General features: G+C 39.5%; 1 protein-coding gene across 1 annotated transcript; it reads left to right on the top strand.

The window, feature by feature from the left end:
* Window positions 1-1,898: 1,898 nt before the first annotated feature.
* On the top strand, window positions 1,899-11,299 carry psmd11a (proteasome 26S subunit, non-ATPase 11a). Its single transcript, XM_016514672.1, has 13 exons — window positions 1,899-2,040; window positions 3,347-3,448; window positions 3,591-3,787; window positions 4,758-4,815; window positions 4,924-5,118; window positions 8,585-8,729; window positions 8,830-8,890; window positions 9,399-9,461; window positions 9,559-9,684; window positions 9,771-9,806; window positions 9,959-10,010; window positions 10,734-10,876; window positions 10,989-11,299. Exons 1-12 carry the CDS (start codon window positions 1,953-1,955, stop codon window positions 10,874-10,876), a joined length of 1,266 nt encoding a protein of 421 aa, XP_016370158.1. The 5' UTR covers window positions 1,899-1,952; the 3' UTR covers window positions 10,989-11,299.
* Window positions 11,300-11,992: the final 693 nt, after the last annotated feature.

Raw genomic sequence — 11,992 nt, 5'->3', positions numbered from 1 at the left:
GCATGACGGGCCATCTGTTGACAGATTACAGTCTTTAATCAAGGCCCAGAGAGTGTGGAAAGTCTCACACACAACGCTCGAGACAGATTAATTTAAATCCTGATGTGCAGTAATGTCGCCGAGGCTTTGTAGACCTCAGTGGCGCAGTGACATGAATGGGCAACCCCACCCCCCTCTGATCTCTCTCTCACACCCACCACTCTCACACACTCTCTCCGTCTCTCATGCTTATCCAATCATCCTGCTCTCACTTTTTAATAAGCAATAGTTTTCTTAAATGGCGACCCATCTGAGTGTTTTACACCCTTATATGTTAATAGTTTTAAGCTTATCCCATCCTCAAGCCATTGATGAAACAGCACTTCAGATTAAATGAAGGTGCATGCTAAGATGAGAAGACATACAGGAAAAAACAAAAACAGATAAATATGTATACAGATACTGAGTTTTTAAAATCAGGACCTCTCTATATCTATCTATCTATCTATCTATCTATCGATTTTGGCATGATGCAAGTAAATTCAGCATTCAAGTCAGTTTACATGAAAAGTCAAAAATCTTTTTTTTTTTTTTCAATCACTAGGACACATTTTTCAATACTTAGTTCAGTTTTCCAAAACTGTTTTCACATACTTCTACTTACCAACTTTTTTGATTGGCACAGCAGTAAATTTCACATTCAAAATGCACTAAAACTACCAAAACATTTCATACTGTACATGTCACAAATCAAGTCATTCTTCCATAACACTAGCAAAGGTTGTTGCACAAAAAACACACTTTGTCACTCATAAAACAATTACTTAAAAACACTTACAACAGGTAGAATTGTATTTTTGTTCTTTTGTAAAATTTCTTTACAAAACAGCTCTTTAGAATGTTTTATTCAGACATGTAGACATGTTTCGATTTCACAGCAATGTTACAGCAATGGTCCATGTTTACATTACAGTAGCCTACAAAATAGTTCTCAAGTTGATTAAACTAACACCCCAGCTTCTACATCTAATTGTTTTGAGTTTATTTAATTTTTTGGATTTCAATATGGAATTAGGTTTCAAACTTGAGTTTGAAGAATTTTCATGGTGGCTGTGTCTAAGTGAGAAAAGAAACGAATAGGCTATATATATACTGTGTGGCCACCTGACAGATCTGAAAATATTGACCTTTTTTGCCTCCAAAGCATGATTTCATTTCATAATGTTCATGAAACATGCAGATGGATGCTCTGAGCACATCAAATATCAGATGAAGTGAGTTGTACTGTTTTTATCCACTTTTAACTTTAATATTTGGTATGTCAACCTTTTGCAGCAATTACAGCAGCATAGTGTCAATATATTTCCTATTTAACTTCAACACTAATGTTATCCCATGCCTTCTGAAACTCAAGGCTTTCCTTTGAATGTACAATAGATCTGTCCAGTTTATTTTCCAACTCGCCCCAAATTTGCTCGATGGGGTTGAGGTCCGGACATTGAGGGCCCAGTCAATCATTAATGTTCCAGCAGATTCCTTCCGTCGCAGGTCCAGCAATAGTTTGTTTTATGGGTAAGCCTATTGTAATGGCCAATTCAACAAAAACAATTGAAACCTCTTAACTATGCCAAGTGTTCTAACAATTTTGGCCACCACTGTAAATTGAAAAATATCCTCACTAAATGTATTTGAAAATATTTGAAAAGCAGTTGAAAATGATCCACAGTGTAGCTTAGCCTACATAGATTGCCATTATGCCCACTATGTGAAGAATTTATTTTTAAAAATGGGTCGAGATTGTAAAAAACTGTATTTCTGATCAGCTAAACCCAAAACCCAGCACAGCCTCCTGGAGTGAGTCATGCAGCCCACGGCCTCTGTGAACTCAATCTCCCAGCGTGCCTCGGCGGCGCTTCCGGTAGCGTGTGCAGTGATGATTGTAATGTGAATCAGGCAATTGGTGAATTGGTAAGATGGCGGCTGCGGCGGTAGAGTTTCAGAGAGCACAGTCGCTGCTCAGTACGGATCGGAATGCGTCCATTGACATTTTACATGCCATAGGTAAGCGCTTTCTGTCCCGCTGGCTTTTGAACCGCTTGTGTTAATTTAGCAGAATAAACTGTGCTTTTAACACACGGATCATGTCCCTCATGTGATTTGTAGAACAGCAGCTAAATGTGTTAGCCGGTTTCATGCTGCTGACTCACTGTGACAAGCGTGAGAAAGACTATAGCTGGACAAATACACTGTGCTATTACTCACTGTTAACTTTATAAACGAGATGCTGCGCTCTTTCAGACTTTGTCCTCAAAAGTAGTTTTATTGCTTGTAGAAAAGACCATTTTCAGTGAACTGCCACCAGTGTAAACAGTTAGCTTCAGTTCTCGATGAACGCGAATCCCCATGTAGTGATCATCTGAATTTATTTGGAAAAACAGGGATACATAATGTTTGTGTTTAGGTGATCGGCCTCCTAAGTATGGTGAATTATGTACAATTAGAGAAATTACGAATTATGAAGGAACTACCACAACTTTGCACGACAACTGAATTAGCTTCGCTAGCTAACGTTAGTGACATTCAATTTGCTTAATTATGACATTTAGGTATGAATTATCATAGTGGAAGGACAACTGATGTCAAGAAAGTCTGAGAAATGTAATTTCTACTACATTGTGGCAGATGAGTCATTAAAACATGACTGACCGGTTCTTAACATTTACAGTCAGTGGTCAAAGATTCTCTCTTATCGCTTAGTTATGCTATAATGTGTCAATGTCAGCGTTTAGTTTGGTATTAAGTTTGATATGTGTTAGTTTGTCACGGGTAATTTGATAGCATGCCACGCCGTTTTTTGTTTTTTTTGTTTATCTGCTGCAGAATATTATGTTTCAAGCGTTTTAACCGTTTTTTAAATCTCTTTATATAACAAATAGGCGATCTTTGTTACAATAAATCCAAAAAATTCAAAAAGACAAATTTAATAAGCAAAGCAAATTATAATCTAAATTAAATGAACCTTACATCAAGTAATTTAGAGACTTTAAAGGCATTCCTTTATCTTTTGCTTTAATAAAGATTGAATTAATTTAATCTTGGAGCAACTTTAGGAAACGTATATATATTTGTATAAATTAAGCAAAAATTTAAATACTCTGTCTTACAAAGGTGTCCATGTTCCCTTTCTGTTATCAACAGCTTTTGAAGCTCACAAGTCTAGCAGTAATTTAGTTGAGGGTCATGATGCACAAGATGAACTTGCCTGTGTTGTCTCCAGAAAGTCTAAGCTAACAGAGTTTAAATATAGTGTTGGGCTTAACGTAATTAAATTGAATAGTAAAATTATCTACTTGATATACATTCACAGTCAAACGAGACATCCAAGACAATGACGAAGAGGCTGTGCGTGTCAAAGAACAGAGTATCTTGGAGCTGGGCGGACTGCTGGCCAAGACTGGACAAGCTGCTGGTAAACATCTTTAACTAGTGGGTCATGGCCCAATCAGTATACACATATATTAATGGGTCCGATGTTTTTGAAGGCCACTGCTCTGTCAGCTGTCATGTTTCTCAAGGTTAGTGTCTATTGCGCATATGTTGGTATTTTGCAGAATTGGGAGGTTTGCTGAAGTATGTCCGGCCATTCCTGAACTCCATCAGCAAAGCAAAGGCAGCACGGTTGGTGCGCTCTCTGCTCGATATGTTCTTGGACATGGAGGCAGCTACTGGTCAGGAGGTGGAGTTATGTTTGGAGTGCATTGAATGGGCCAAATCAGAGAAGAGGACCTTTCTACGACAGGCCCTGGAGGTGAGCACACCCAGTTTTGTAAATCAGAGGCTTCAGAAAACATCACCATTACTGTTGCTATATGTAGTTTTTTTCAGAAGGTGCACTCTGTAAATTTTTGTTTTATGTTGAGTTTGGACAATGTGTTACTGATGTTTGTGCCAAGGTAAAGTGACTAGTATTTGACTGGTCATGTGATCTTGACATGACTGTCACTAGTTCGCTGTATGAGGCAGGCTTGAGAGAATATGAGTGTATTCAAACTTAAATTCAGACAATATTGTGCTTTTTTTTGTGATGCTGTGTACACTACTGTTCAAAAGTTTTTGAAAGAGGTCTTTTAAGTTATAAAGGCTGTATTTATTTTAATAAAAAAAATAATTTGTATTTATCATGCACAGTAAAAGCAGTAATATTGTGAAATATTATTGCAATTTAAAAAACCTTTTCTGTTTAAATATATTTTTATATTTATTTTTTATATTTAATTAATTCCTGTGATGGTAAAGCTGAATTTCCAGCATCATTACTCCAGCCTTCAGTGTCACATAGTCCTTCAGAAATCATTCTAATATGATGTCATGTTATCAATGTTTAAAACAGGATTCTTTGGTGAATAGAAGGTTTAGAAGAACAGCATTTATTTAACAGAAATCTTTTGTACATTATACATGTCTTTACTGTCACTTCTAATTAATTTAAGGCATCCCTGTTGAATAAAAGTATTAATTTCTTTAAAAAAAAATCTTACTGACCATTTTGTACTGTAGTGTACATGTTGCATACGAATTGAGTTGAAATCCAGTCTGACTGTTCAGACTAAGACACTGTCCAAATCAGATTTTAATCAGAATTAAAACCACATATCAGTGCTATTTGGATAGTGCTTGCAAACATTGGATTCTATTTATTGTTTTGTTGTCAGTGCTACTAAAAAGGTCGATATGCCGAAAAGAACGAATGTCTTATCACTGTTACTTCAATCCTTTAGGCCCGTCTGGTCTCTTTATACTTTGACACCAAACGTTACCAAGAGGCTCTACAGCTTGGTGAGTCCCTGACAATACTTTCCCTCGTTGTCGGCACTTTCATGTTCTTAAGCTTGAGCGATGTATTTGCGGTCTGTAACCACTGTCCTCTTCTTCCTCGTCAATCAGGCTCTCAGCTCCTGCAAGAGCTGAAGAAGATGGATGATAAAGCTCTGCTGGTGGAGCTCCAGCTGCTGGAAAGCAAGACATATCATGCACTGAGCAACTTGCCCAAGGCCAGAGCAGCTCTCACCTCTGCCAGGACCACAGCAAACGCCATCTACTGCCCCCCAAAGCTGCAGGCTGCTCTTGACATGCAGTCAGGTACGTTTCCACAGAAGCCCTAACCAGGCATGACACCTAATTTGTCCTTCCACACTGAAAGCAAAATTGCTGTGCAACATGATACAATCGTAGCCAGTCAGAACATATTTGTTTGTATTGTAACAGTGAGACATTCACATGCATCGATAGAAACGGTGTTAGCGCACACACATGCATACAGTTTCAAATGCTCACTGCAATAACGGTGAATGTCCAATACAGTGGCAGAACTCTGCTCGATGCTTCTCAGAAAGCTATATCACCTCCATTTTGGTGTGTTTTAGGAGCGTTTGTGTTTAATCTGTCTTTTTAAACACACAGCCAATTTATTCATCACATATGCACTCACAGTTGGAAATTTGCAACTTTGCCGTGTCAATTTCACAATGAAAGCATCCAAACTACAATAGTTAACATGTATAACAAATGCAAAGTGTCCAATATGTAAACAATAATATACACACTAACTCCAGCACAGACTGCGTATTTTAAACACTCATGACAAATGTCACTACCTGCTTCTCACAGCTTTGCTGCCACCTAACATTTTAGCTTGATATTTGCATAAAGTCAAGCATTTTCCAACCTTTTTGAAACTCAATGCTTGCTCCGGTGCACTGTCAATCACACAATTCACTGTGCGAGCGTGAATTCAACTCCTATAGGAAAGAACTGAAAACGCTTGCTCTGCATCAGTGGGCACGCACCATTACAGTATTAGCAGCCATACTTCATCCTGCATTATCATACATCTACTTCCGGCGCTGCACGGTGGCGACGAGTGTCTGTGGCACATCAGTTGAGTTTGTTTGTTTCGTCTTGTTTTGTTTATTTGGTATTTGAAACCTATCGGGGCCCTTAAAGATGCGTCTTGTAGTGCTTCTGTATGGGCTGATGTTCATTGCTTATTTGCTGCTACCAGTCGCGACACGGATCTTAACAACTGGAGAGCACGCCGCTACAGCTGAGCAGATTGGCACTGTTACTGGTGTTTTTCGCTATAGTCGGGAACAACTCTGGCAGCTGAGACAATATGGTGATCGAATTTCACTGGAATTACCAAGAGAGTGTACGAGGGGGAATAAAACAATAAGGAGACGGAGGAGAGGTCGGCGTGCCGGGGTGAGGCGGAAGGTCCGGGCCCGAGGTAACAAACTGCCTCTACCGACAGTGATATTTGCCAATACACGGTCTCTTTCCAAGCAACTACCGGAACTTCAGTCGGCTGTGAGGTATTTCACTGAGTATAGAGACAGTTGTTTGCTGTGTTTTACAGAAACATGGCTTAAAGACACGATTGGCAACTCTTTACTTCGGGTCGCGGGTTTCAGTGATCCTGTGAGAACTGATCGTGATCCACTTGTAACTGGGAAGAAAGTTGGTGGAGGTGTGTGCGTCTACGTAAATGAGAGATGGTGTAAGAACTACACAGTGCGGGAGTCTTACTGTTCTGAAGATATTGAACTTCTGTCCTTGTCATTTAGACCCTTTTACCTCCCTAGGGAGTTTGGACAACTGTTTATAACTGTCGTCTATATTCATCCACGGGCGAACTTCCGGGCTGCGGCAAACCTTATATATGATGTTGTTGCTCGGTTGGAAAACATTGCACCAGACGCTCCTAAATTTGTACTGGGGGATTTTAATGGTTGTTCTATAGCGCATGTACTGCCTCATTTTTATCAGTACATTTCTTGTCCCACTAGGGGAGAAAGGGTACTTGATTTGTGTTTTGGAAATATCAAGAATGCGTATAAGGGGTACTCAAAACCACCCTTGGGTGATTCAGACCACAATGTGATACATCTGGTTCCTCTTTATAAACAGCGGCTTAAAACCAGCAAGCCTGAGCTGAGAACCATCCAGATATGGAATGAGGAATCTGTGGACTGTCTTAGAGGATGTTTTGATTGTACAGCATGGCATGTCTTTATAGATTCTAGTGAGGACTTAAATGAGCTAAATAATGTGTGTTTTGTTGTCAGTGCTACTAAAAAGGTCGATATGCCGAAAAGAACGAATGTCTTATCACTGTTACTTCAATCCTTTAGGCCCGTCTGGTCTCTTTATACTTTGACACCAAACGTTACCAAGAGGCTCTACAGCTTGGTGAGTCCCTGACAATACCTTCCCTCGTTGTCGGCACTTTCATGTTCTTAAGCTTGAGCGATGTATTTGCAGTCTGTAACCACTGTCCTCTTCTTCCTTGTCAATCAGGCTCTCAGCTCCTGCAAGAGCTGAAGAAGATGGATGATAAAGCTCTGCTGGTGGAGCTCCAGCTGCTGGAAAGCAAGACATATCATGCACTGAGCAACTTGCCCAAGGCCAGAGCAGCTCTCACCTCTGCCAGGACCACAGCAAACGCCATCTACTGCCCCCCAAAGCTGCAGGCTGCTCTTGACATGCAGTCAGGTACGTTTCCACAGAAGCCCTAACCAGGCATGACACCTAATTTGTCCTTCCACACTGAAAGCAAAATTGCTGTGCAACATGATACAATCGTAGCCAGTCAGAACATATTTGTTTGTATTGTAACAGTGAGACATTCACATGCATCGATAGAAACGGTGTTAGCGCACACACATGCATACAGTCTCAAATGCTCACTGCAATAACGGTGAATGTCCAATACAGTGGCAGAACTCTGCTCGATGCTTCTCAGAAAGCTATATCACCTCCATTTTGGTGTGTTTTAGGAGCGTTTGTGTTTAATCTGTCTTTTTAAACACACAGCCAATTTATTCATCACATATGCACTCACAGTTGGAAATTTGCAACTTTGCCGTGTCAATTTCACAATGAAAGCATCCAAACTACAATAGTTAACATGTATAACAAATGCAAAGTGTCCAATATGTAAACAATAATATACACACTAACTCCAGCACAGACTGCGTATTTTAAACACTCATGACAAATGTCACTACCTGCTTCTCACAGCTTTGCTGCCACCTAACATTTTAGCTTGATATTTGCATAAAGTCAAGCATTTTCCAACCTTTTTGAAACTCAATGCTTGCTCCGGTGCACTGTCAATCACACAATTCACTGTGCGAGCGTGAATTCAACTCCTATAGGAAAGAACTGAAAACGCTTGCTCTGCATCAGTGGGCACGCACCATTACAGTATTAGCAGCCATACTTCATCCTGCATTATCATACATTATTGTTGTTGATCACTGAAGAGTTGCCACAGATACAAAAAGAATTTCCGAAAGGACAATAAACTAAACTAACTAACTAAACTAACTAACTTATCGATACTGAGCCATCGTCCTGCAAATGTTTAATTAATAGTTATGTGCATTATTTAAGCTGAGCAAATGGAGGGAAAACAGATCATGTGTACTATAAGGATTTACCCGATTTGTCAATGTGGGAATTTTGGAGCTCGTATCGGGTATGCCTATATCTAGTTATTGTACTGAGTGCATCACATCCTCTTTTTTTTTTCTTCCCTTTGCAGGCATTATTCACGCTGCTGAGGAGAAGGACTGGAAGACAGCATATTCATACTTTTATGAGGCTTTTGAAGGCTATGATTCTATTGACAGTCCTCGTGCCATCACTGCACTCAAGTACATGCTCCTCTGCAAGATCATGCTCAACTCGTGAGTCCTGGGGTTTTCTAGTGTCTCTCACTTTTTCTTTCTTTTCTTTCTTCATTAAACACTTTGAACTCGCTAAACCTGTATGTCTTTGTCTTTACAGGCCAGAGGATGTGCAGGCCCTGATCAGTGGAAAGCTTGCCCTCAGATATGCTGGCAGACAGGTAGATGTCTGAGCTGAGCTCAATCTCATGGTGCAGCTGGAAACACAGGAATAAATTACATTTTATAATATATTCAAATAAAAAAGTTATTTTTCAATTGTAGTAATATTTCACAATATTACGATTTTACTGTTTGCTTTTTTTTATCAAATAAATGCAGCTTTTTAAGCACAAGAGACCTCGGTCAAATATATTTCAAACAATTTTTAAAAAAAAATAAAAAAACCCTAAACTTTTGAACAGTAGTGTAAAAATAGAAAATTGAGGATTAAATCACAGCCTGGGGTGGAACCTGCGAACTCACTTGGTACTTAGACTGACATTAAAATACCATCCCAGACTGCAGCACACATTTCATAGTATCCAACCATTTTCACAAGGTTATATGACCTTGGATGTTATATGACCACCTGGCCCTGTGTGCTGCTTGACAAGGTGACGTTTTTCTGTTGTGTCTGTTGGTGGAGGATTATGTGGATTAACTTGTCCTGTCTCTCTCTTTCTGTAGACGGATGCACTTAAATGTGTGGCCCAAGCCAGCAAGAACAGGTCACTTGCAGACTTTGAGAAGGTGGGTCAGATGCTCTGACTTAAAATGTTACCTTGTTCTCAGTCCACCTGCTGTTTTTTTATTTTATTTAATGTCCTTCTCTCTGATCTGCATTCAGGCTTTAACAGAGTACAAAGCTGAGCTGCGGGAGGATCCCATCATCAGCACCCACCTGGCCAAACTCTACGACAATCTGCTGGAACAAAACCTCATAAGGGTCATCGAGCCCTTCTCCAGAGTGCAGGTAATGACATGGTTTACCTCAGTGTGAGGTGATGTGTGCTTTAAACACTTACATTGCGCACTAAAATTGTTCTTCTATGCCAACAGATTGAACACATTTCTGAGTTAATAAAACTCTCCAAGGTAAGGACTCGTCCCGTTGAATTTGCAATTAAAACATCTACCTTCTGTCTTAACCTCTTAAATGGGATGGAAATTCTCACTGTTCCTTTACAGCCATGAGTGCAGTTTTGTTTTAAGCAATTCTCATCCTTTCTCTTCTATTATCTCTTCAGGGGGATGTTGAAAGGAAACTGTCACAGATGATTTTAGACCAGAAATTCCATGGTATGCCATCATCCTTGTCTTGGTAACTTGATAAGTGTGCTGTCAAACACAGGACTGGGTGTAAATGCAGATTTATAGATTTGATTCCGATTTTCATTTGATTCTGTGATTTATTTGGGTATAATTTAGTTAGAAATGAAAAAGATTCTCTCTACTAATGCTGTGAATTATACACTGTAAAACCCAATGACATGATTTTATTTGAGGAAACTGATTTCCTCTATTTAATTATAAAAAAATGAATATTTATGAGTACTTTCATTTCTTAATATAAAATTAAACTATAAACTCTGCTTAAATACCTGGTATAGATGAAACGTTACTGAATTAAAAACATTAATATATTAAGAAAAATTAAATTAACTCTAAACCCTATTAGTAACATTTAATTTGAACATAAATTCTTATACAGTCCAAAGCGAAGCATGCTGGGAGGTAAAAATCTACTGTAACTCATTCAGTTTGCATTCTTGATATAATCAGTTACTGAGTTCACATACCTTTTTTTTTTTTTAAGTGCAATGAACTTTTAGTAATATTTAAGAGAAACAACGAATTCAATAAATTTTAGGAATTGGGCTTCACTGTATGCGCTGTATGATTTGGTCTATATTTCTACCCAGCCCTAGTCAAACATGCATGTATTATGTTATAAAATTAAATATTTGTGGACCCCCCAGGTGTTTTTACTGAGTTATAATGTGGCTTTCTCAATGCATTTAGGAATCCTTGACCAAGGGGAAGGTGTCCTGATTGTTTTTGACGAACCTCCAGTAGACAAAACGTATGGAGCCGCCCTTGAAACAATTCAGAACATGAGCAAAGTAGTGGACTCGCTCTACAACAAAGCCAAGAAATTGACATAGGCAAGTGCATGTTGTGCTTTGTGCATAATATTGATACTTGATCTCAGAGTGACATGGCATTACATTGAAAAATGACTCATCTCGGCTGATCTCAGCTCTGTCTTTTGTGCAGGTTGAGCATTGGACCCTGCAGCTGAGAGCATGGCCAGTGTGGGGGACTCTGAGGGAAGGAGAGGGGGATGTGATGCAGACATCAAGTCAAAAAAAAAGGTCTAAAACCCCAAAAACGGACTGACTCCTGCTTTTGTCCTCTGGCTTTCACTTGGACATTTTTTACCACCTTCCTCAATGGACAAACTACTTCTACTACTATGGGATCACTTTTTTTTTTTCTTTGCTGGTAATGCATTTCTTTGTATCTTGGCTGTGCCTAATGGGCCATCAGGGAATCTTCAAAGAAATAAAAACTCACTTGCATTATAACTCTATTTGAAATGTATTTACATAGATCTCTCATAGATCAAAGCTGATATGAGAATGATTCGGTTCCCTTGCCAATCCAGGGGCCATTGTGTCGAGTGAGCTGTTGACAAGATTCCCTCCATCACCAATCGAACGGTTTTAGCCCCAACTCCGATCCCCTAAGGAAGCCCCTGGCCTCGCTCCAGGCCTACCTCTCGTGTGGACACCATACTTGGACTTTTTATATTGGGTGGAAAAATTCTGATAAGATGCTGTCATCAGGACGGGGTCGTGAGCTGTTGTCATTCCCTGGCCTGTGCATTCCTGCCCTTCCTCCTTGTACATACCGTTGCCAAGCGCCTCTGTCTGGCCTGTCATGCTATTGCCCTTTTTTATAACGCTAAAAAACATAATAAAGTCATCAAGAGAACAAGACTCTGAGTGCTTCTGTATGAGATCCTAGGATTCAGAGCACCTGATTGGCATCTTTTGGGGATTGTTTTGTGCTTGTATAAATGCTTGTATTACTTTTTTTTTCTCACAGCTTAATATTAAGTTGACTGCAAGTAAGAGTGCTAGTAGATTTACCTGAAAAGTGTGAATGCCCCTGTGTGGTAGAGCATCTCGGTCGTGAGGTCTGTTAAATACCCTTTCATAACCAGCTGAGCCAATTGTGAGTTTGGGATTAATGTTTACACACACACACACACACAC

This window comes from Sinocyclocheilus rhinocerous, unplaced genomic scaffold (genome assembly GCF_001515625.1).
Source record: "Sinocyclocheilus rhinocerous isolate Xijiao unplaced genomic scaffold, SAMN03320098_v1.1 scaffold1799, whole genome shotgun sequence".
Classification (NCBI taxonomy): domain Eukaryota; kingdom Metazoa; phylum Chordata; class Actinopteri; order Cypriniformes; family Cyprinidae; genus Sinocyclocheilus; species Sinocyclocheilus rhinocerous.
This window is presented reverse-complemented; position numbering and strand designations above follow the sequence as displayed.